The 24,770-nt window shown below is 47.1% G+C and overlaps 2 protein-coding genes across 3 annotated transcripts in view; both read right to left on the minus strand.

Moving 5' to 3' along the window:
* The window catches only part of LOC149441087 (uncharacterized), an 84,820-nt gene that overhangs the window by 26,230 nt on the left and 33,820 nt on the right, over positions 1-24,770 (minus strand). Inside the window, exons 3-4 of one of the 2 annotated variants that reach the window (XM_089657760.1) lie at positions 5,718-5,725; positions 1,996-2,651 (exon numbers count right to left, since the gene is read on the minus strand). In XM_089657760.1, coding sequence (XP_089513886.1) covers positions 1,996-2,651; positions 5,718-5,725 — 664 coding nt within the window. Of the gene's footprint in view, positions 1-1,995; positions 2,668-5,717; positions 5,726-24,770 lie in introns of both variants that reach the window. The other variant, XM_089657761.1, reaches the window with a different exon arrangement.
* Positions 5,486-23,990, minus strand: LOC149441088 (uncharacterized). The gene is made up of 3 exons (XM_089657771.1): positions 23,947-23,990; positions 17,261-17,515; positions 5,486-6,334 (listed from the first exon to the last, which is right to left on the minus strand). The coding sequence occupies exons 2-3, from the start codon at positions 17,483-17,485 to the stop codon at positions 6,185-6,187; spliced, it is 375 nt and encodes a 124-aa protein (XP_089513897.1). The 5' UTR covers positions 17,486-17,515; positions 23,947-23,990; the 3' UTR covers positions 5,486-6,184.

The following is a 24,770-nucleotide window of genomic DNA, read 5'->3' on the forward strand; positions in this document are numbered from 1 at the left end:
TCCTCCTTGCATCAGCACACCACCTCCCCCCCCCCCCCCCCCATACATTTTTTTAATCATAATTTTACTTTTAGCAAGAATACAGTCAAAATATCACGAAGTAGTAAAGTTAGAAATCTGATTGGTCTGGAATGTGGGGGCGGAGTCATTATTATTGGTGTACAATACAATACACAACGTGTTCTATTATTATAACAAAGTATTGTAGAAAAGATCCCAACATAGAAAATGGGGGAAAGGAGGAAATAATCCCGGGTATTAACCCCTCGCCTACCAGGCACTTCTACCCGGTAGAAGGGTCCTGCCCAGGTTAATTTTCAGCTTTCAGTGCTGTCGCACTTTGACAATTGCGCAGCCGTGCAACACTGTACCCATATGAGGTTTTTATCATTTTTTCACACAAATAGAGCTTTCTTTTGGTGGTATTTGTTTTGTCACTGTGGGGTTTATTTTTTGTGCTACAAACAAAAAAAGAGCAAACAATTTGAAAAACAAAGTTTTTCTTTCTATTATAAAATTTTGCAAACAAGTAATTTGTCTCCTTCACTGATGTGTGTTGATGAGGCGGCACAAATAGGCAGCACTGATGAGGTGGCATGGATAGGCAGCACTGATGGGCACTGTTGAGGTGGCATGGATAGGCAGCACTGATGGGCACTGATGAGGTGGCATGGATAGGCAGCACTGATGAGGTAGCATGGATAGGCAGCACTGATGGGCACTGATGAGGTGGCATGGATAGGCAGCACTGATGGGCACTGATGAGGTGGCATGGATAGGCAGCACTGATGGGCACTGTTGAGGTGGCATGGATAGGCAGCACTGATGAGGTGGCATGGATAGGCAGCACTGATGAGGTAGCATGGATAGGCAGCACTGATAGGTAGCACTGATGAGGTGGCATGGATAGGCAGCACTGATGAGGTGGCATGGATAGGCAGCACTGATGAGGTGGCATAGATAGGCAGCACTGATGGGCACTGATGAGGTGGCATGGATAGGTAGCACTGATGGGCACTGATGAGGTGGCATGGATAGGCAGCACTGATGAGGTAGCATGGATAGGCAGCACTGATGGGCACTGATAGGCAGCACTGATGAGGTGGCATGGATAGGCAGCACTGATGAGGTGGCATGGATAGGCAGCACTGATGAGGTAGCATGGATAGGCAGCACTGATGAGGTAGCATGGATAGGCAGCACTTATGGGCACTGATGAGGTGGCATGGATAGGCAGCACTGATGAGGTAGTATGGATAGGCAGCACTGATGGGCACTGATAGTCGGCACTGATGATGCTGCATTGATAGTCTGCACAGCTGGGCACAGGTGGGTGACACTTATGGGTACAGGTGGAAGGCAGTGATGGGTACAGGTGGACAGCACTGCTGGGCATTGATCATCAGTGCCCTTATGATCAGTGCCAATCCCTTCGATGACAATTGCCGGTTATCGGCAGTACTTTCCTCACATTGTGACAGCGTGCAGTGCAACTGTATTTACCCGGTGATCTGCTGTGTCATTGGACACGACTGATCATGTGGTAAAAGACCATTGAGATTGGTCATTTACCATATCACATGATCAACTGTGTCTGTAGGACACAGCGATCACCGGCGGCGCCGGGTACGTGCCGCTGGGGTCGTGCAGGGGAGCGTGTTCTGGAATGACATCCATGGACGTCGTCCCAGAACTAGACAACTGCGCTGTAGCTGTCCTTCTGCTATAGCACGGTTGGGAACTGGTTAAAAAAACAGACCTCTAAGTATGAAAGCTTTCATCATAAAATGTATTAAATAAATGAAAGGTAATGACATTTTTATTCTTCTACAGCCATCACCCGCCAACACGGTCTGACACTTCATCCATGCCTTCGGTGAGGAACAATTCTCTCACTCAGAACAGGAAACAGGTTTCTCCCCCGTGTGTAATCTCTGATGTCTGGAAAGATTGGACTTCTGAGAAAAACATTTCCCGCACTCCGGACAGAAATACGGCTTCTCCCCCGTGTGGGACCTCTGATGTGTGATAAGTTCTGATTTGCTTACAAAACATTTCCCGCACTCAGGGCAGGAATACGGCTTCTCCCCTGTGTGAGATCGCTGATGTATGACAAGGTTTGATTTCTGTTTAAAACATTTCCCGCACTCAGGACAGGCATACGGCTTCTCCCCCGTGTGCAATCTTTGATGTATGACAAGGTTCGACTTATGTACAAAACATTTCCCGCACTCAGGACAGGAAAATGGCTTCTCCCCCGTGTGAGATCTCTGATGTGTGACAAGTTCTGATTTTTCTTTGAAACGTTTTTCGCACTCAGGACAGGAAAATGGCTTCTCCCCCGTGTGAGATTTCTGATGTAGGACAAGTTCTGATTTTTGTATGAAGCTTTTCCCGCACTCCGAACAGGAATGCAGCTTCTCCCCCGTGTGAAATCTCTGATGTGTGGAAAGATGTGACTTATATGAAAAACATTTCCCGCACTCAGGACAGGAATATGGTTTTTCCCCAGTGTGAGATCTCTGATGTATGGAAAGATTGCACTTCTTTGAATAACATTTCCCGCACTCCAGGCAGGAAAATGGTTTCTCCCCCGTGTGAGATCTTATATGCTCATTAAGGTTGGATTTAAATTGGAAACATTTCCCACACTCAGTGCAGGAAATCCTCTTCTCTGTTGGAAGGCTGGCCCGGTCCCGGAAAATCTGAGGTTCCTCAGGATACGAGGATTCCGATGGTCCATCTACACTGGGTGGTGCCGGATGGACATTGGAGGGAGCCAGGCTTTCTCCTGGACTATACTGTGTGATGTCCTCATCTTCTACTTTCCAGTCTGGAGACAAAGTGAGACAATCCTCGGAGGGTTTCCTCATCTCCCGGCCATGGACTAAAACACAAAGACAAAGAGGATTACTAGACAGGAGCTGATTGGTTTCCCCAAACCAAGACTCCGCCCACATCAGGCAGCTTGGTCTCTGAGGAGCTTACAATTCCACCCTCAAGGGAACTAGGAAATGGCTCCTCTGATCTCCTACCAGGTTATTTCTTTATTCATGGACCTTAGTCAGAGAGTGAGGAAACAACCAGAACTGTCTTTTATAGGAGGGACAGTGAGGAGGGGATTATAGGACGAGGGTCCCCACCCCCTCTATCACTCATCACCATCTTCCCAACACAAGAAGTACTGCACTTCCTTATTTACTCCATGATTTAGTCATGAAGAACAGCGGGGCTGAGCCCCACCGGAGGTCAGAGAGTGAGGATGGGGGGAGAACAACCAAGATGAAGACTGGACTGATCCTGAAGACCACCATCATTGGGGTATTGACTCCTCCCTCATTATCACTTTCTGTTTAAGGGTCCAAAGTTGGAGGATGTTATCACATTATTATCACCATGTAAAAGTCTGTGCTCCAATCACATCATCCGATATAAAATGTCCAGCTGGTAGGAAATGGGTGTAACAAAAAGAGAATACATATATAATTGAAGAGCATAGAAAAGTTAAGAGGCTCGGTCACCACACCCCCATTAGATATATGAAAAACCAATCAAAAAGAAAAAAAGGGAAGAGGGGATTTTTTCGGTGCTGATGGCTTCTCTCAGAAAAAATTTAACAGGCACATTAATATAAAATCATAAGTTTTTATTACAAAAATCTCAATAAAGTTTTGGGGTAGCAGAGTTCTCCTAGACAGGAACACTGTTTAAAATGACCCATCATTAGCTGCACAGCTCCCCAAGAGAGCACCACCCCTCATTACATGTATAATAGGACACTACAAACTGATACAGTGAATGCCAAAATCTATATATCTCCCTGGTCTTTGGAGGGGATCTAAATTTCGCAATGGACCCTCTACTGGAGGGGACCTAAATTTCGCAATGGACCCTCTACTGGAGGGGACCTAAATTTCGCAATGGAGCCGCTATTGGAGGGGACCTCAATTTCGCAATGGACTCTCTACTGGACGGGACCTCAATTTCGCAATGGACCCTCTACTGGAGGGGACCTCAATTTCGCAAGGGAGCCGCTATTGGAGGGGACCTCAGTTTCTCAATGGACTCTCTACTGGAGGGGACCTAAATTTCGCAATGGACCCTCTACTGGAGGGGACCTCAATTTCGCATTAGACCCTCTACTGGAGGGGACCTCAATTTCGCAATGGACCCTCTACTGGAGGGGACCTCAATTTCGCAATGGACCCTCTACTGGAGGGGACCTCAATTTCGCAATGGACCCTCTACTGGAGGGGACCTCAATTTCGCAATGGACCCTCTACTGGAGGGGACCTCAGTTTCGCAATGGACCCTCTACTGGAGGGCACCTCAGTTTCGCAATGGACCCTCTACTGGAGGGCACCTCAGTTTCGCAATGCACCCTCTACTGGAGGGGACCTCAGTTTCGCAATGGACCGTCTACTGGAGGGGACCTCAGTTTCGCAATGGACCCTCTACTGGAGGGGACCTCAGTTTCGCAATGGACCCTCTACTGGAGGGGACCTCAGTTTCGCAATGGACCCTCTACTGGAGGGGACCTCAGTTTCGCAATGGACCCTCTACTGGAGGGGACCTCAGTTTCGCAATGGACCCTCTACTGGAGGGGACCTCAGTTTCGCAATGGACCCTCTACTGGAGGGGACCTCAGTTTCGCAATGGACCCTCTACTGGAGGGGACCTCAGTTTCGCAATGGACCCTCTACTGGAGGGGACCTCAATTTTGCAATGGACCCTCTACTAGACGTATCGTGGGGATCCTCACATCTATCTTTCTTCCGCCTCCAGCGTTTGAAAGGAGACCTACAGCTCCTACGGTTAGTGGACCCCCGGTGACTGTTAAACTCCCAAGGGTGAGATGTTTTGTTCTTTTCCCCGGTCCACCACATCTACTCCCGCCTCAACTATCTTTTACTTTCCCACCAGGCGCTCCCCAACGTGGTCTCCGCACAATTCAATGTTGTCTCATTCTCTGACCATGCCCCTGTCCATTTCACTCTCCAGCTGGACCTGACTGCGTGGCCCCCCTCCCTCGTGGAAATTGAATGAGACCCTCCTCCAGTCCCCCGATATCTGCTCCACTTTGTATGGTTCAAGGTGGTGCTCGCTCACATGTTCTCTTTCCTGGTCTGCACACTCTGATAACGGTCTGGTATGGATTTTCGGGGCCATTTTAGAAAAAAGTTTGGTGTGGGGTTCCCCTCAAAATCTATACCAAACCCAAAGGGCCTGGTATGAATTTGTAATTTTTTCATGCCGGCACTAGTTTACATTCTGCTGTCAGTGCAGAATCCTGTTGCTAGCAGACAAGTCATTTTTGCAAGTGCGATCCAAGGAGCACCTGTGATACGAAGCACCTTGGATAGCAATGCTTTTTTCTTGCAATTTTAATACTTTTAGATAAATGCCTCTCTCCCTCTCGCTGGAAACCAGCTCTCTGACACACGGGAGACTTGGCGAAAATGTACTGGAATTGCCTGTGATGTGAGCAGATTTCATGGGCAATTTACGTTCTCCTCTAGAGACTTCATAAATGGATCGCAACACTCCAAAGATGCACACGACCCTTTTTTCAAATCGCACTGCGTGTGTACTGCACAGATGTCAACGACCTCCATAGGAATTCATTTTATTTTCCATGTCATGCGAATCACTGAGGTCTAAAACACATCTGTCAGTGTGAACCAGGGTTTAACTGGGACAAGTTGCAGAGGTCCCACCTCACTGCCTCCCATCTCCTGAGACTGCACTCAGTGACTTGGGTCTGAGACTATACAGACATATCCCTCCACCCGGGGCAGCCAACTGACTACAGAACAAGTAACCCTGGGAGAATTGTTCTGTCAGAGATCTTGCTAGACCTGGGCATGGAGAAGAAGACCCAAGGAGAAGAAGACCCAAGGAGAAGAAGACCCAAGGCCCATGTGCCTAGGTCAAGCAATACCTATGGTAAAAAAATCAACATTTTGCTGCCAGCTGAATCTCAGAATCTCCATAAATCCAGTCTAGATACATAAATTGTGTCTGCAGCACAGAGAAGGAAGATTATCCGAGAGAAATCCAGGAATACAGGACGGGGAACACAGCTCAGGAAAGTGACCAGGGGATTACAGGCTGATATCACCCAGTCCCCGCCCTACTCTGGACCAATCAGTGAGCAGTATGGGTGGAGGAATGGATTTAGTGTTCATGACCCACCTGTGCTGATCTCTGTAGGAGTGTCCTCCTCTATAAATGTCCCCGTTATTCCATCCTCCTCCATAGACTGCTGATCATCCCTCACATACGCCTCTTCTTCTTCTGTAACATCAACTTCTATATCTATCAGATCTTTATCCTAAAGCAAGAGAAGGAACAAAATAACATCTGTAAAACAAAGATTTAAATATTGAGACATCACATAAAAAATCAGCACATTGTCTCTATGAGTCCAAGTTCTAGATGCTCCATCCCACCAACCTTGTAACAGTGAGGGATGGTGTGACCTTCCAGTGTGGAATCCCGGGAATACAGAGGATGGGGACATCTCTCTGGTGGGTTCCTGGTATTAGGTGGCTCCATAATATCCTTGTGTTCTTCAAAAGCCCCTCCATATCTCCATACTCTTTGTAGGGTCAGATCTAGCCTGTCTGATGTGGGGGAGCATTACAAAAAAATCAGGGGAGCAGAGAATGGGAGGTCAGCATGGCAGAGGAAAGGGTCAGCAGCTTGTAGGGCAGTATAGTGGCAGGTTATAGAAATATAGTGGTAGTATAGTGACAGGTTATAGAAGTATAGTGGTAGTATAGTGGCAGGTTAGGGTAGTATATTGGCAGTATAGTGGCAGGTTAGGGTAGTATAGTGGCAGGTTATAGAAGTTTAGTGACAGGTTAGGGCAATATAGTGGCAGGTTATAGAAGTATAGTGGTAGTATAGTGGCAGGTTAGGGTAGTATAGTGGCAGGTTAGGGTAGTATAGTGGCAGGTTAGGGCAGTATAGTGGCAGGTTAGGGCAGTATAGTGACAGGTTAGGGCAGTATAGTGGCAGGTTAGGGTAGTATAGTGGCAGGTTAGGGTAGTATAGTGACAGGTTAGGGTAGTATAGTGGCAGGTTATAGAAGTATAACGACAGGTTAGGGTAGTATAGCAACAGGTTAGGGTAGCATAGCGACAGGTTAGGGTAGCATAGTGGTAGGTTAGGGCAGTATAGTGGCAGGTTATAAAAGTATAGTGGTAGTATAGTGACAGGTTAGGGTAGTATAGTGGCAGGGTAGGGCAGTATAATGGCAGGTTATAGAAGTATAGTGGCAGGTTAGGGTAGTATAGTGGCAGTATAGTGGCAGGTTAGGATAGTATAGTGGCAGGTTAGGGTAGTATAGTAATAGGTTATAGAAGTATAGTGACAGGTTAGGGTAGTATAGTGGCAGGTTATAGAAGTATAGTGACAAGTTAGGATAGTATAGTGGCAGGTTAGGGTAGTATAGTGGCAGTATAGTGGCAGGTTAGGATAGTATAGTGGCAGGTTAGGGTAGTATAGTGACAGGTTATAGAAGTATAGTGGCAGGTTAGGGTAGCATAGTGACAGGTTAGGGTGGTATAGTGGCAGGTTAGGGTAGCATAGTGGCAGGTTAGGGTAGTATAGTGGTAGTATAGTGGCAGGTTAGGGTAGCATAGTGGCAGGTTAGGGTAGCATAGTGACAGGTTAGGGCAGTATAGTGGTAGGTTACGGCAGTATAGTGGCAGGTTAGGGTAGCATAGTGGCAGGTTGGGGTAGCATAGTGGCAGGTTGGGGTAGTATAGTGGTAGTATAGTGACAGGTCGGGTAGCATAGTGACAGGTTAGGGTAGCATAGTGGTAGTATAGTGACAGGTCGGGTAGCATAGTGACAGGTTAGGGTAGTATAGTGGTAGTATAGTGACAGGTTAGGGCAGTATAGTGGTAGTATAGTGACAGGTTAGGGCAGTATAGTGGCAGGTTAGGGTAGCATAGTGGCAGGTTGGGGTAGTATAGTGGTAGTATAGTGACAGGTCGGGTAGCATAGTGACAGGTTAGGGTAGCATAGTGGTAGTATAGTGACAGGTTAGGGTAGCATAGTGGTAGTATAGTGACAGGTTAGGGTAGCATAGTGACAGGTTAGGGTAGTATAGTGGTAGTATAGTGACAGGTTAGGGTAGTATAGTGACAGGTTAGGGTAGTATAGTGACAGGTTAGGGTAGTATAGTGACAGGTTAGGGTAGTATAGTGGCAGGTTAGGGTAGCATAGTGGCAGGTTATAGAAGTATAGTGGCAGGTTATGGTAGTATAGTGGCAGGTTAGGGCAGTATAGTGGCAGTATAGTGACAGGTTAGGGTAGTATAGTGGCAGGTTAGGGTAGCATAGTGACAGGTTATAGAAGTATAGTGGCAGGTTATGGTAGTATAGTGACAGGTTAGGGTAGCATAGTGGCAGGTTATAGAAGTATAGTGACAGGTTATAGAAGTATAGTGGCAGGTTATGGTAGTATAGTGACAGGTTAGGGCAGTATAGTGACAGGTTAGGGTAGTATAGCGGCAGTATAGTGACAGGTTAGGGTAGAATAGTGGCAGTATAGTGGCAGGTTAGGGTAGTATAGTGGTAGTATAGCGACAGGTTAGGGTAGTATAGTGGTAGTATAGTGACAGGTTAGGGTAGCATAGTGACAGGTTAGGGTAGTATAGTGGTAGGTTAGGGCAGTATAGTGACAGGTTATGGTAGTATAGTGGCAGGTTAGGGTAGTATAGTGACAGGTTAGGGTAGTATAGTGGCAGGTTAGGGTAGCATAGTGGCAGGTTAGGGTAGCATAGTGGCAGGTTATAGAAGTATAGTGGCAGGTTAGGGCAGTATAGTGGCAGGTTAGGGTAGTATAGTGACAGGTTAGGGTAGTATAGTGGCAGGTTAGGATAGTATAGTGGCAGTATAGTGGTAGGTTAGGGTAGTATAGTGGCAGTATAGTGGCAGGTTAGGGTAGTATAGTGGCAGTATAGTGGCAGATTAGGGTAGTATAGTGGCAGTATAGCGACAGGTTAGGGTAGTATAGTGGCAGGTTATAGAAGTATAGTGGCAGGTTAGGGTAGTATAGTGGCAGGTTATAGAAGTATAGTGGCAGGTTATAGAAGTATAGTGGCAGGTTAGGGTAGTATAGTGGCAGGTTAGGGTAGTATAGTGGCAGGTTAGGGTAGTATAGTGGCACGTGTGACAGGATGAACGGCGAGGTGATAGAGGGACGCTATGTGTCACCTCGCATATGCTCATACCTGACCGTTTAGGTGGAGTCCACTCCGGGTTTTCGGGGCCACAGTTAAGCAGGTGGTTCCGGACCAGAGTTTGGACTCCACTGATCTCCACCAACAGGTGGTATAAAAAGGGCAGGGCTGGAGCAAGGAGTTGCTCGTGGCCTGGGACTCAGAGAGGTATTCTGAGAGAGCTGTGTGTATGGACTATACCTGCAAGAAAAGGTTTGCTGTTATTTTGTTTTGGTGACAGGGAGAAGCCCTTCACCTCTGAGAGAGGAATCATCTGCTGTTTAGTTAGTGCCTGGATGGCAAGGGTTTATTTTGATGTTTTGTTTATTTTGATATTTTCTTGCAAACCTTTTTAATAAAAACTGACATCCAGTCAGATTTTGATGAAAGCCTGCTGTGCGGTCTACCTTTGTCCCAGGGAAGGAGATCCCCCACCTGAGCTAACCCCACATATGGTGGATTTGGCGGGCAACTTCCTGAGCAAGTGGGAAGATGGAGGAAGTTATAAGAGCCTTGCTGCAGGCCAACGCAGCACAACGGGAGACAAATCGCCAGTTGTCGGAAGCCCAACAAGCACAACATGAAGCCCAACAAGCAGACCGAGAGCTCCTTAAGCAGGTGGCCCAACACCTATTGGAATTAAAGAAGGAATCTGCAGATCCGCTGCCAGTGGAGCAGAAAATGGCGCGGGCCAGCTATGTTTTGCAGAAGATGACACCTGCGGATGATGTGGAGGCCTACCTCACAACTTTTGAAAGGGTTGCTGTTCGGGAAGGATGGGAAAAGGAGCAATGGGCAGGACTGCTTGCGCCATTTCTGACGGGTGAATCCCAAAAAGCCTATTATGACCTGGAACCAGGGGATGCCCAGGACTATGAGAAACTGAAGGCTGAGGTCCTTGCACGCCTGGGCGTCACCATTGCAGTCCGGGCTCAGCGGGTGCATCAGTGGCATTACAGGGCTGACAAACCACCCAGATCTCAGATTTTCGATTTGATACATCTCTCCAAAAAGTGGCTCCAGCCAGAGGTATTGTCAGGCCCTCAGATTGTGGAGCGTGTGGTCATGGACCAATATTTACGTGCACTCCCTGCCACTTTGAGGAAGTGGGTCGGCCGTGGAGACCCTAAATCTGCAAATGAGCTGGTGGACCTGGTGGAGAGATATGCAGCCGCTGAGGACTTTTGGCACTCACCTGGGCCGTACCCCAAGGTCACTAGGGGTGGAAAACTATCCGGAGGATCCGGTAAGACTGTTCCATGGGCCAAAGGCTCAGGAAAAAATGATAAGACTATTGTGTCAGATAATGAGACTGTAGGCTTAGGACCTAGAGACTGGCCAAATAGGTCAGGAAGGTCCCCAAGGCCATTTAGAGGTCTAAGCACTGAACATATAATATGTTATCGTTGTCATGCGTTAGGTCATATTGCTGCAAACTGTCCTTTAAATGATGAACCTATGCAATGTGAAAATGCTTATTTAGGAAAACGCATGTCTCTTTTTGCACAGGTGGTATGTACTGCAGCATGTCAGAAACGCATGGAAAAGCAAATGTGTGTGATTGCCATTGATGAAAAGCCAGTAACTGCTCTGCTAGACTCGGGTAGTGTTGTGACCTTGGTTAAGAGTGATTTGGTAAACCCTGCCAGCTTACACCCTAGCACGATTGGGGTTATTTGTATTCATGGTGATACACGTAATTACCAGACTGCTCTGGTGGAGATTGGTACTCCCTGGGGCCCTGTGACCCATTCAGTGGGGGTGGTGCCCTCTCTGCTTCATGAAGCCATAGTGGGAAGAGATTTTCCCCATTTCTGGAAGTTATGGGATAAGGAGGGGAGTCAGGAGGACCGAGCTCCCCCTGCTGGGGAAACGCCGAAAACTCCTGAACTCACTCCTGACCCCTTTGACGGCAAGGTGGAAGGGGAAACTGTTGGTGTATCCGAGGAAGGTGTAGATCTTTTTCCTTTCTCTGTAATGGCTGGGGAGCAGGAGGAGTTGGATCCAACCCCAGACAGTGAGGATATAGAACAAGAGATGATCGCTGGCTCTAGTGAGAGTGGACAGAATGTGGTGCCTGACCTAGAGGTCAGAAAAGAGGATTTTTGTACGGAACAACTGAAAGATTCCACACTTAATAGAGCCCGTGAAAACATTAAAATGATTGATGGGGAACCAGTTGAAAATGATGTAGCGGTGTCTTTTTCCTACATGGCTCTTAACAATAACTTGCTGTATCAAGTGGTAAAGCAAGGGGAGGAGGTGGTAGAACAGTTAGTGGTCCCCAAACCCTTTCGCCGGATGGTACTAGATTTAGCCCATGGGCATATAATGGGCGGACACTTGGGTGTAGAGAAAACAAAGGAGAGAATAACCCAGAGATTCTTTTGGCCAGGCTTACATGGAGACGTCAAAGCACATTGTGAGTCATGCCCGGAATGTCAATATTCTGCGCCCTCACCCCATTTTCGCAGTCCGCTAGTACCTCTACCCATAATTGAAGTACCGTTTGAAAGAGTGGGCATGGACCTAGTGGGTCCAGTAGTAAAGTCTGCCCAGGGCCATCAGCACATACTGGTTATACTTGACTATGCCACCCGGTATCCTGAAGCCATCCCTTTGCGTAATACCTCAGCTAAAAATATCGCCAAAGAGCTTGTCCGGGTGTTTAGTCGTGTAGGTATCCCAAAGGAGATATTAACGGATCAGGGCACGCCATTTATGTCTAGAGTTATGAAAGAGTTATGCAAATTGTTCAAAATCTCCCATCTCCGTACCTCGGTCTACCACCCCCAAACCGATGGGCTTGTGGAAAGGTTTAACAAGACCCTTAAGAATATGTTAAAAAAGGTGGTGGGCAAAGATGGGAGAAATTGGGATTTTTTGCTACCATATCTCATGTTTGCTATACGAGAAGTACCTCAGGCATCTACAGGATATTCACCTTTTGAATTACTGTATGGTAGACATCCCAGGGGATTGCTAGATGTCGCAAAAGAAACATGGGAGGGAGAGACCACGCCCTATAGAAGTGTCATCGAGCATATCTCACAGATGCAGGATAGAATCGCAGCTGTCATGCCACTTGTTCGGGAACACATGGAGCAAGCCCAGGAGGTCCAGAGAAGGGTTTATAACCGGGGTGCCAGGATCCGTACCTTCAACCCTGGGGATAGAGTGCTGGTGCTAGTCCCCACCGTGGAAAGTAAATTCCTCGCAAAGTGGCAAGGTCCCTTTGAAATTAGGGAGAAAGTGGGGGAAGTAAATTATAAAGTTTACCAGCCAGGAAAAAGGAAACCTGAACAAATCTATCATGTGAATCTCTTAAAACCTTGGAAAGACAGGGAAAGTTTGTTGGCAGTACCAAGCCCCCAAAAGGACGTGGTTCCCGTGGCCCCTCAGGTACCTATAACGGAAACCTTGTCAGTAGCCCAACAAAATGATGTTAAGGAGTTTGTGAGGAAAAATGGAGATTTCTTCTCCCACCTACCTGGACTGACGACTGTCATACAGCATGACATAGTTACCCAGCCCGGGGTCCGCGTAAATGTCAAGCCCTATAGAATACCCGAGGCCAGGCGGGAAGCGGTGGCAAAGGAAATAAAGGACATGTTAGAGTTGGGAGTGATTGAGGAATCTCACAGTGAGTGGTCGAGTCCCATAGTGCTGGTCCCAAAACCAGATGGAACCATTCGTTTCTGTAATGATTTCAGGAAACTGAACAGTGTGTCCAAGTTTGATGCGTACCCGATGCCTCGGGTGGATGAGCTCATTGACAGGTTGGGAACGGCTCGGTACATAACCACCTTAGATCTGACCAAAGGCTATTGGCAGATTCTGTTAACGGAAGCTGCAAAAGAAAAGACAGCATTCTCCACCCCCGAGGGGTCCTTTCAGTATAAGCGGATGCCGTTTGGTTTGCATGGGGCTCCTGCATCATTCCAAAGGATGATGGACAAGACGTTGAGACCACATCGCCAATATGCAGCTGCCTACTTGGACGATGTCGTCATCCACAGTCCCGACTGGGAATCTCATTTGTCCCTCTTGCAAGCGGTCGTAGATTCGCTGCGGGAAGCAGGTCTTACCGCCAACCCCAGAAAGTGTGCCATTGGCTTAGAGGAGGCCAAGTATCTTGGCTACATCATTGGTCGAGGTCTCATTAGGCCTCAGATCAATAAAATTGAGGCAATTCAAAAGTGGCCCCAACCTGTAAATAAAAAACAAGTCCGGGCATTTCTTGGAATCACGGGGTACTACAGGCGGTTTATCCCCAATTTTGCCACCATTGCAGCCCCACTGACAGATCTGACAAAAGGTAGGGGGTCAGTCATGATTAAGTGGAATCCTGAGGCGGAGACCGCATTTCAAAGGCTGAAACAAGCTCTCTGTGCTCAACCTGTGCTTGTGACCCCAGATTTCACAACAGAGTTTGTGGTACAGACTGATGCCTCTGACGTGGGACTAGGTGCGGTACTGTCCCAAATCAGAGATGGGGAGGAGCACCCTGTGGTCTTCCTAAGTAGAAAGCTCAACAAACATGAGAGAAACTATGCCATTGTGGAGAAGGAATGTTTGGCCATCAAATGGGCCTTGGAGGCCCTGAAATATTACCTGTTAGGAAGACCGTTCAAGTTGGTTACTGATCACGCCCCGCTCAAATGGATGTGTGATAATAAGGAGAAAAACAGTCGAGTGACAAGGTGGTTTCTCGCGCTACAAGTGTTCAAATTCACAGTGGAACACAGAGCGGGGAAACTGCAAAATAATGTAGATGCCCTCTCCCGGGTCCATTGTCTGGTTGGGACAGTTGTTCAGCCTCAGGGGCTTGAGCAGAGGGGGGGGATATGTGACCGGATGAACGGCGAGGTGATAGAGGGACGCTATGTGTCACCTCGCATATGCTCATACCTGACCGTTTAGGTGGAGTCCACTCCGGGTTTTCGGGGCCACAGTTAAGCAGGTGGTTCCGGACCAGAGTTTGGACTCCACTGATCTCCACCAACAGGTGGTATAAAAAGGGCAGGGCTGGAGCAAGGAGTTGCTCGTGGCCTGGGACTCAGAGAGGTATTCTGAGAGAGCTGTGTGTATGGACTATACCTGCAAGAAAAGGTTTGCTGTTATTTTGTTTTGGTGACAGGGAGAAGCCCTTCACCTCTGAGAGAGGAATCATCTGCTGTTTAGTTAGTGCCTGGATGGCAAGGGTTTATTTTGATGTTTTGTTTATTTTGATATTTTCTTGCAAACCTTTTTAATAAAAACTGACATCCAGTCAGATTTTGATGAAAGCCTGCTGTGCGGTCTACCTTTGTCCCAGGGAAGGAGATCCCCCACCTGAGCTAACCCCACACAGGTTATAGAAGTATAGTGGTAGTATAGTGACAGGTTAGGGAGGTATAATGGCAGGTTAGGGTAGTATAGTGGCAGTATAGTGGCAGGTTAGGGTAGTATAGTGACAGGTTATAGAAGTATAGTGACAAGTTAGGATAGTATAGTGGCAGGTTAGGGCAGTATAGTGACAGGTTAGGGTAGTATAGTGGCAGGTTAGGGTAGTATAGTGACAGGTTATAGAAGTATAGTGGCAGGTTAGGGTAGCATAGTGACAGGTTAGGGTAGTATAGTGACAGGTTAGGGTAGTATAGTGACAGGTTATAGAAGTATAGTGGCAGGTTAGGGTAGCATAGTGACAGGTTAGGGTAGTATAGTGGCAGGTTAGGGTAAAATAGTGGCAGGTTAGGGTAGCATAGTGACAGGTTAGGGCAGTATAGTGGTAGGTTACGACAGTATAGTGGCAGGTTAGGGTAGCATAGTGGCAGGTTGGGGTAGTATAGTGGTAGTATAGTGACAGGTCGGGTAGCATAGTGACAGGTTAGGGTAGCATAGTGGTAGGTTAGGGCAGTATAGTGGTTGTATAGTGACAGGTTAGGGTAGTATAGTGGCAGGTTAGGGTAGCATAGTGGCAGGTTATAGAAGTATAGTGGCAGGTTATGGTAGTATAGTGGCAGGTTAGGGCAGTATAGTGGCAGTATAGTGACAGGTTAGGGTAGTATAGTGGCAAGTTAGGGTAGCATAGTGACAGGTTATAGAAGTATAGTGGCAGGTTATGGTAGTATAGTGACAGGTTAGGGCAGTATAGTGGCAGTATAGTGACAGGTTAGGGTAGTATAGTGGTAGTATAGTGACAGGTTAGGGTAGTATAGTGACAGGTTAGGGTAGCATAGTGACAGGTTAGGGTAGCATAGTGACAGGTTAGGGTAGTATAGTGACAGGTTAGGGTAGTATAGTGGCAGGTTAGGGTAGTATAGTGGCAGGTTAGGGTAGTATAGTGGCAGGTTAGGGTAGTATAGTGACAGGTTAGGGTAGCATAGTGACAGGTTAGGGTAGCATAGTGGCAGGTTAGGGTAGCATAGTGGCAGGTTAGGGTAGCATAGTGGCAGGTTAGGGTAGCATAGTGGCAGGTTAGGGTAGTATAGTGGCAGGTTATAGAAGTATAGTGACAGGTTAGGGTAGTATAGTGGTAGTATAGTGACAGGTTAGGGTAGTATAGTGGCAGGTTATAGAAGTATAGTGGCAGGTTATAGAAGTATAGTGACAGGTTAGGTTAGTATAGTGGTAGTATAGTGACAGGTTAGGGTAGTATAGTGGCAGGTTATAGAAGTATAGTGACAGGTTAGGTTAGTATAGTGGTAGTATAGTGGCAGGTTAGGGTAGCATAGTGGCAGGTTAGGGTAGTATAGTGGCAGGTTAGGGTAGTATAGTGGCAGGTTAGGGTAGTATAGTGGCAGGTTATAGAAGTATAGTGACAGGTTAGGGTAGTATAGTGGTAGTATAGTGACAGGTTAGGGTAGTATAGTGGCAGGTTATAGAAGTATAGTGGCAGGTTATAGAAGTATAGTGACAGGTTAGGTTAGTATAGTGGTAGTATAGTGACAGGTTAGGGTAGTATAGTGGCAGGTTATAGAAGTATAGTGACAGGTTAGGTTAGTATAGTGGTAGTATAGTGACAGGTTAGGGTAGTATAGTGGCAGTATAGTGGCAGGTTAGGGTAGTATAGTGGCAGTATAGTGGCAGGTTAGGGTAGTATAGTGGCAGGTTATAGAAGTATAGTGACAGGTTAGGGTAGTATAGTGGCAGGTTATAGAAGTATAGTGGCAGGTTAGGGTAGTATAGTGACAGGTTAGGGTAGTATAGTGGCAGGTTATAGAAGTATAGTGGCAGGTTAGGGTAGTATAGTGACAGGTTAGGGTAGTATAGTGGCAGGTTATAGAAGTATAGTGGCAGGTTAGGGTAGTATAGTGGCAGGTTATAGAAGTATAGTGACAGGTTAGGGTAGTATAGTGGCAGGTTATAGAAGTATAGTGACAGGTTAGGGTAGTATAGTGGCAGGTTATAGAAGTATAGTGGCAGGTTAGGGTAGTATAGTGACAGGTTAGGGTAGTATAGTGGCAGGTTATAGAAGTATAGTGGCAGGTTAGGGTAGTATAGTGGCAGGTTATAGAAGTATAGTGGCAGGTTAGGGTAGTATAGTGGCAGGTTATAGAAGTATAGTGGCAGGTTAGGGTAGTATAGTGACAGGTTAGGGTAGTATAGTGGCAGGTTATAGAAGTATAGTGGCAGGTTAGGGTAGTATAGTGGCAGGTTATAGAAGTATAGTGGCAGGTTAGGGTAGTATAGTGGCAGGTTATAGAAGTATAGTGACAGGTTAGGGTAGTATAGTGGCAGGTTATAGAAGTATAGTGGCAGGTTAGGGTAGTATAGTGACAGGTTAGGGTAGTATAGTGGCAGGTTATAGAAGTATAGTGGCAGGTTAGGGTAGTATAGTGGCAGGTTATAGAAGTATAGTGGCAGGTTAGGGTAGTATAGTGACAGGTTAGGGTAGTATAGTGGCAGGTTATAGAAGTATAGTGGCAGGTTAGGGTAGTATGCTATCATCTCTTAGGATTCCACTCTGAACATATAACAAAAATTAATTATAACAACATGCTGTGTGCAAACTACAACTACCAATAAATGTTCTTCATCTACCTGATGATGGTGAGGGATGGTGTGACCTTCCTGTGTGGAATCCCGGGAATACAGAGGACGGGGACATCTCTCTGGTGGGTTCCTGGTATTAGGTGGCTCCATCATATCCTCGTGTCCTTCTGAAAACTCCTCCATCACTCCATACTCCTCATCCTCCTCTTCAACAACAATATTGTTCCTGAGGTTACTACTCTGAAACAGGAGGTGGAGGCAATGTGATGTCATATGATCACCAGGGTTCACAGGAGGAAAACTCTATAAATGAACACAAATAGCAAAATCAAATGACATTCCCAGAATCCTCCTCACCTCTCCGGTCAGGTCTGTGTTTTATTAATAGAGATAAGAGTGATGTCACGTGACCTCCCAGAATCCTCCTCACCTCTCCGGTCAGGTCTGTGTTTTATTAGATAGGAGTGATGTCACGTGATCTCCCAGAATCCTCCCCACCTCTCCGGTCAGGTCTGTGTTTTATTAATAGAGATAAGAGTGATGTCATGTGACCTCCCAGAATCCTCCTCACCTCTCCGGTCAGGTCTGTGTTTTATTAATAGAGATAAGAGTGATGTCATGCGACCTCCCAGAATCCTCCTCACCTCTCCGGTCAGGTCTCTGTTTTATTAATAGAGATAAGAGTGATGTCATGTGACCTCCCAGAATCCTCCTCACCTCTCCGGTCAGGTCTGTGTTTTATTAATAGAGATAAGTGATGTCATGTGACCTCCCAGAATCCTCCTCACCTCTCCGGTCAGGTCTGTGTTTTATTAATAGAGATAAGAGTGATGTCATGTGACCTCCCAGAATCCTCCTCACCTCTCCGGTCAGGTCTGTGTTTTATTAATAGAGATAAGTGATGTCATGTGACCTCCCAGAATCCTCCTCACCTCTCCGGTCAGGTCTGTGTTTTATTATTACTAGTAAAAGCAATGTCACATGACCTTCACAGAATCCTCACATCACCATTCAGGTCTCCATTTTGTTAAAACCCCTCTTCAGGACTGAGGTATAATATACTATGACGAGGAACACCAGTGTGAAAAGGGAAGTAGACATGACACACGGACTGCACATATGTAGAATGCTGAGCTCCAGAACACTGATTCTAAAAGCAGAAAGTTAGTTTTTCATACTTTCAAAAGCTATTTTTTTTTTCAAACTTTCATGCAGAATGTTTGTTTTGATACTTCCAGATTGGGTTCTGGAGTTTGGAGATATCTCCAACCCAGTGTCCAGGTCTTGCAGGTCTTTAGGACTGTATATTATACTGTGACGGAGGGAGTCCCTGCCACTGTGAAAAGATATGACACAGGGTTCACACAAATGCAGAGTGTTCGGAAATATTGATTCTGAATGCAGAAAGGTGGGTTTTCAACTTTTTCTAGGTTTTAGTATTCCAAGATTGGGTTCCGGAGTTTGGAGACTTTGTAGAGTTTTGAGAGGGAAGAAACCTCCAACCCAGTGTCCAGGTCTTGCAGGAGACCAGCAGGCTGTGGGTGCAGTTGTGCACGGCCCTTACAATGAAGGACTTGGGCATAGTTCAGGGTTCCCGGTAGGAGACAGGCGTACTCCACTCAAGGGACACTTCATTTCTTGTCCATAGGACTGAAGAAGTGGAGATGGCTAAGTGAGCCTGGAGGACTGGGAAGGCCGTGATGACTAGGCAAGTCATAGGACTGTGGGAATCTAAAGCCTCAGAGCACAGAGAGCCCAGAGTGTCATGAAAACCCCTACATGAGGGTTCTGCAACTGAAATGTCTGTGTCAGGAATGGACTCAGCACTGGTGGTGGGACTCACCTGCCGTGTGGGCTGCAGTACCAGGGCTGACCAGCGGGTGCTCTCAGCAGCCAGAAGCTCACTCCTGCAGTCAGCCAACACCTGGGGCTGATTGCAGGAGGTGTATTTAAGGAATGGCCAGACCTGTAGTCAGGACCTTGGTGTTGTTTCCCCATGAGCCCCTGTACCTTGTATCCTGTGTTCCTGTTCCTCTGCCTATCTGATTTGTTGCCGACTCTGCATTGTTCCTGACCCTGATGACCGTCTCCTGTTTAACCCCTGGCGTGCCTGACCATCCTTCTGCCTGATCCTCTTTACCGTGTTGCCCGTGAGTTACTGAACCCGGCTTGTGACCCTGACCATTCTCTGCGTGCTCCTCCGGTACCTCGCTGCCCGCACGTTGCTGACCTGGCCTGCCTGACTACGCCTGACGCTACCCAGACGATCCATCCATCCTGCATGGATCCAGCCATCCCTGCTCACACCTTCTGCCTCTTCACATCAGGCTTCCTACCTGCATATACCTCTGGCAGATCCTTCTACCACGAGCAGGTGTACTCAGGGGCCGCGACCTGGTTCCTGTCTGCTCCAAGTCCATCCCCACCATCAGGGGCCCTGGTGAATAAGCAGACTGGGACTTAGACTCCATGCCCTGGGGAATCCTGTCCTGAGGACTGCTAGAGGTACAACCAGACGGTCGTTAACAGAACCATATGGCCGGCCTGACCCTTCCACCTCTCCAGCCCTGACTGCGCCTGTGTTCCTGCACATACTAAGATTAGTGGAAGGTTGGTATATTTACTGAGCGTTGTATATTTGGGCAGCTAATAATAAATTGTATTATTATATCATTCCTGAAACCTGTTACTTCCCTGTGTCAGTCCACACATTTCTGGTCATTCCCGGATCCCTGACAGCCTGCGAGAGACAGGGGTGGTGGGAGAAGGACATAGAAACACAGAGGTACTCTGTGGCCCTTTCAGATGGACCTTCCAAGAGCCGAGGTCTACACTGCTGAAGAAAGAGCCAGGTGGCTTGGCATCATTTTGTGTTTTGATGGTGGAAACCCATGTGGGCAACTATTATCCTGTTAAGCTAGGAGTTTGTTCAACAAAGGCGGGCCAACAAGCCCTAAACTACAGTTCAGAATGGGAAGGACTCACAAAAGTGCTTCTACCACTGAGCTAAACATCACAATACCTACACAGACCTCCCCATAGGTGTGAAAACTTGTTGGAGGCATTGTGATGTCATTACATACAAGGCAGGACCAACAGTCCTGCTTTGCAAGGGAGAATGCCAAGGATCAGTCCACATTATAAGAGCATAGGAGAAAACAGTCAGATGGGTGAGGGGACATTTGGGGGAGGAGTTGTGAGGTTAGTGTGATGTCATAGGATGCTCTGATTCTGGATGGAGGGACATTGGAAAGAAGAGCTGTGAGATCAGTTTACTGTCATAGGCTGGGCTGATTCCAGATGGAGGGATATTAGGAGAAGGTGCTGTGAGGTCAGTGTGATATCATTGGATTCTTTGACCCTGGTTGGAGGGACATTGGGAGGAGGAGCTGTGAGGTCAGTCTGATGTCATAGGATTCTCTGACTCTGGTTGGAGGGACATTGGGAGGAGGAGCTGTGAGGTCAGTCTGATGTCATAGGATTCTCTGACTCTGGTTGGAGGGACATTGGGAGGAGGAGCTGCGAGGTCAGTGTGATGTCATAGGATTCTCCGACTCTGGTTGGAGGGACATTGGGAGGAGGAGCTGCGAGGTCAGTGTGATGTCATAGGATTCTCTGACTCTGGTTGGAGGGATATTGGGAGGAGGAGCTGTGAGGTCAGTGTGATGTCATAGGATTCTCCGACTCTGGTTGGAGGGACATTGGGAGGAGGAGCTGCGAGGTCAGTGTGATGTCATAGGATTCTCCGACTCTGGTTGGAGGGACATTGGGAGGAGGAGCTGTGAGGTCAGTCTGTCATAGGATACTCCGACTCTGGTTGGAGGGATATTGGGAGGAGGAGCTGTGAGGTCAGTGTGATGTCATAGGATTCTCTGACTCTGATTGGAGGGACATTGGGAGGAGGAGCTGCGAGGTCAGTGTGATGTCATAGGATTCTCCGACTCTGGTTGGAGGGACATTGGGAGGAGGAGCTGTGAGGTCAGTCTGATGTCATAGGATACTCCGACTCTGGTTGGAGGGATATTGGGAGGAGGAGCTGTGAGGTCAGTCTGATGTCATAGGATTCTCCGACTCTGGTTGGAGGGACATTGGGAGGAGGCGCTGTGAGGTCAGTGTGATGTCATAGGATTCTCTGACTCTGGATGGAGGGACATTGGGAGGAGGAGCTGTGAGGTCAGTGTGATGTCATAGGATTCTCTGACTCTGGATGGAGGGACATTGGGGGGAGGAGGAGCTGTGAGGTCAGTGTGATGTCATAGGATTCTCTGACTCTCCTAAACTGAAAGATGAATGTTGTCTTTGGGCTTTGCCAGGACACATCCTATCCCTGTGATCTCCGTGTTCTCCGGAGACTTTACTGATCACATTTCAGGATGAATATCTGAGACTGGGATCATTATGGAGAAATACGTTTTCAGGACATTTCCTACAAATGACATTTTCCCTCTTTCTTCCTATTTGAATCTTATAAAATAAAGACATTCATATTCCAATCCCCCCGAAATAACCCCCCATCCCCCGACACTGATAAAAGTCATATAATCCGTTAGTATAGACTGATGAGGTGAGAAGGTGACCCATCTCCACAATGAGGAGAATATTCCGGCCCCGGAAGTGGGGGAATGTTGTGCCCCTGAAGGGGTTAATCTGGGTTCCCACACTATATACAGTCATGGCCGAAATTGTTGGCACCCTTGATATTTTTCCTGAAAATCAAGTATTTCACACAAAAAAGGTATTGCATTAACACATGTTTTGCTATACACATGTTTATTCCCTTTGTATGTATTGGAACAAATATAAAACAGAGGCAGAAAAGCAAATATGACATAATGTCACACAAAACCCCAAAAATGGGCTGGACAAAAGTATTGGCACCCTTAACTTAATATTTGGTTGCACACCCTTTGGAAAACATAACTGAAATCAGTCGCTTCCTATAACCATCAATAAGCTTCTGACACCTCTCACCCGGAATTTTGGACCACTCTTCCTTTGCAAACAGCTCCAGGTCTCTCTTATTGGAAGGACACCTTTTCCCAACAGCAATTTTAAGATCTCTCCACAGGTGTTCAATGGGATTTAGATCTGGGCTCATTGCTGGCCACTTCAGAACTCTCCAGCGCTTCTTTGCCATCCATTTCTGAGTGCTTTTTGACGTATGTTTGGGGTCATTGTCCTGCTGGAAGACCCAGGATCTTGGACGCAAACCCAGCTTTCTGACACTGGGCCCTACAGTGCGACCCAAAATCCTTTGGTAATCCTCAGATTTCATGATGCCTTGCACACAGTCAAGGCACCCAGTGCCAGAGGCAGCAAAACAACCCCAAAACATCATTGAACCTCCACCATATTTTACCGTAGGTACTGTGTTTTGTTCTTTGTAGGCCTCATTCCGTTTTCGGTAAACAGTAGAATGATGTGCTTTACCGAAAAGCTCTATCTTGGTCTCATCTGTCCACAAGACGTTTTCCCAGAAGGCTTTTGGCTTACTCAAGTACATTTTGGCAAACTGTAGTCTTGCTTTTTTATGTCTCTGTGTCAGCAGTGGGGTCCTCCTGGGTCTCCTGCCATAGCGTTTCATTTCATTTAAATGTCGACGGATAGTTCGCGCTGACACTGATGCTCCCTGAGCCTGCAGGACAGCTTGAATGTCTTTGGAACATGTTTGGGGCTGCTTATCCACCATCCGGACTATTCTGCGTTGCAATCTTTCATCAATTTTCCTCATCCGTCCACGACCAGGGAGATTAGCTACAGTGCCATGGGTTGCAAACTTCTTGATAATGTTGCGCACTGTGGACAAAGGCAAATCTAGTTCTCTGGAGATGGACTTGTAACCTTGAGATTGTTGATATTTTGCCACAATTTTGGTTCTCAGGTCCTCAGACAGTTCTCGTCTCCTCTTTCTGTTGTCCATGCTTAGTGTGGCACAGACAGACACACAATGCAAAGGTTAAGTGAACGTCTCTCCTTTTTATCTGCTTTCAGGTGTGATTTCTATATTGCCCACACCTGTTACTTGCCCCAGGTGAGTTTACAGGAGCATCACATGCTTGTAACATTCTTATTTATCCGCAGTTGTGAAAGGGTGCCAATACTTTTGTCCAGCCCATTTTTGGAGGTTTGTGTGACATTATGTCGAATTTGCTTTCTTTCCTCGCTTTTTTTGTTTTGTCCCAATACACACAAAGGGAATAAACATGTGTATAGCAAAACATGTGTTAATGCAATACGTTTCGTGAGAAATACATGATTTCCTGGAGAAATATCAAGGGTGCCAACAATTTCGGCCATGACTGTATGTGTGTATCATCATCTGCTGGAGATAAAAGACGTCACAGTGACCATGGAGGAAGAGGACGGACAGGACCATGGGGGAAGAGGACAGACAGGACCATGGGGGAAGAGGACGGACGTGACCATGGAGGAAGAGGACTGACGTGACCATGGAGGAAGAGGACGGACGTGACCATGGAGGAAGAGGACGGACAGGACCATGGGGGAAGAGGACGGACAGGACCATGGAGGGAGAGGACGGACGTGACTATGGAGGAAGAGGACGGACGTGACTATGGAGGAAGAGGACGGACGTGACTATGGATGACGAACATGACTATGGAGGAAGAGGACGGACGTGACTATGGAGGAAGAGGACGGACGTGACTATGGAGGAAGAGGACGGACGTGACAGGGGGGTTACTGGGTGTAAATAGGAAATAACATCTCATTACCTCCTCTGCTGCCACTTCCACCAATGTCTCCTTTCTACTTCCTCCCCAATCACCTCTCACCCGGAACTTCCTATTTATGCCTGACATCACTTCCTGTCTGTACCTGACATCACTTCCTGTCTTCTTTAGAGACTTCCTCCTATGGGTGGAAGTGAGATCACCACCTTGTGGAGCTCAGAGGAACTGCAGCCCTGGGAAATCTCTGGCAGTGTGACCCTGGCCTTGTGCTGTGTGTGTATGGACTGTATATATTTTTTAAACTTATTTCAGGTCCTTATATAGCGCCATCAATTTATGCAGCACTTTACATATATATTGTACATTCACATCAGTCCCTAACCCTCAAGGGGTGTACAATCTAAGGTCCCTAACTCACATTCATACATACACATACTAGGGCCAGTTTAGACAGAAGCCAATTACCCTACCAGCATGTCTTTGGAGTGTGGGAGGAAACCAGAGTACCCAGAAGAAACCCACAGAGGCACATGGAGAACATGCAAACTCCAGGCAGGTGTTATAGAGTTATTATGCAAATCCTGTGACCCTACTTGCATATGGTAATATTGCATTGCCTTATACTTCCTGTTTCCTGTTCTATGCTGACCTGGATGTAGTTCTGTGTACAACATGATTCCTCACACCAGCATCTTGTGTTGTCTGCATTCCTGTACATGAAACATGGTGTCAGAAGTGACTTGAATCAGGACTGAGTCTCTTGTTTGGAGCACAGCAGCTTTGGGAAACACAGGTTTGTGAACTACAGCCTGAGACTGTGGACTTTCTGATATTTGATAGCTCAGAGGCTTACTGACATTATGGCT

This window comes from Staurois parvus, unplaced genomic scaffold (assembly GCF_062004578.1).
Source record: "Staurois parvus isolate SC_StPar_1 unplaced genomic scaffold, SC_StPar_1.0 ptg001026l, whole genome shotgun sequence".
NCBI classification, from domain to species: domain Eukaryota; kingdom Metazoa; phylum Chordata; class Amphibia; order Anura; family Ranidae; genus Staurois; species Staurois parvus.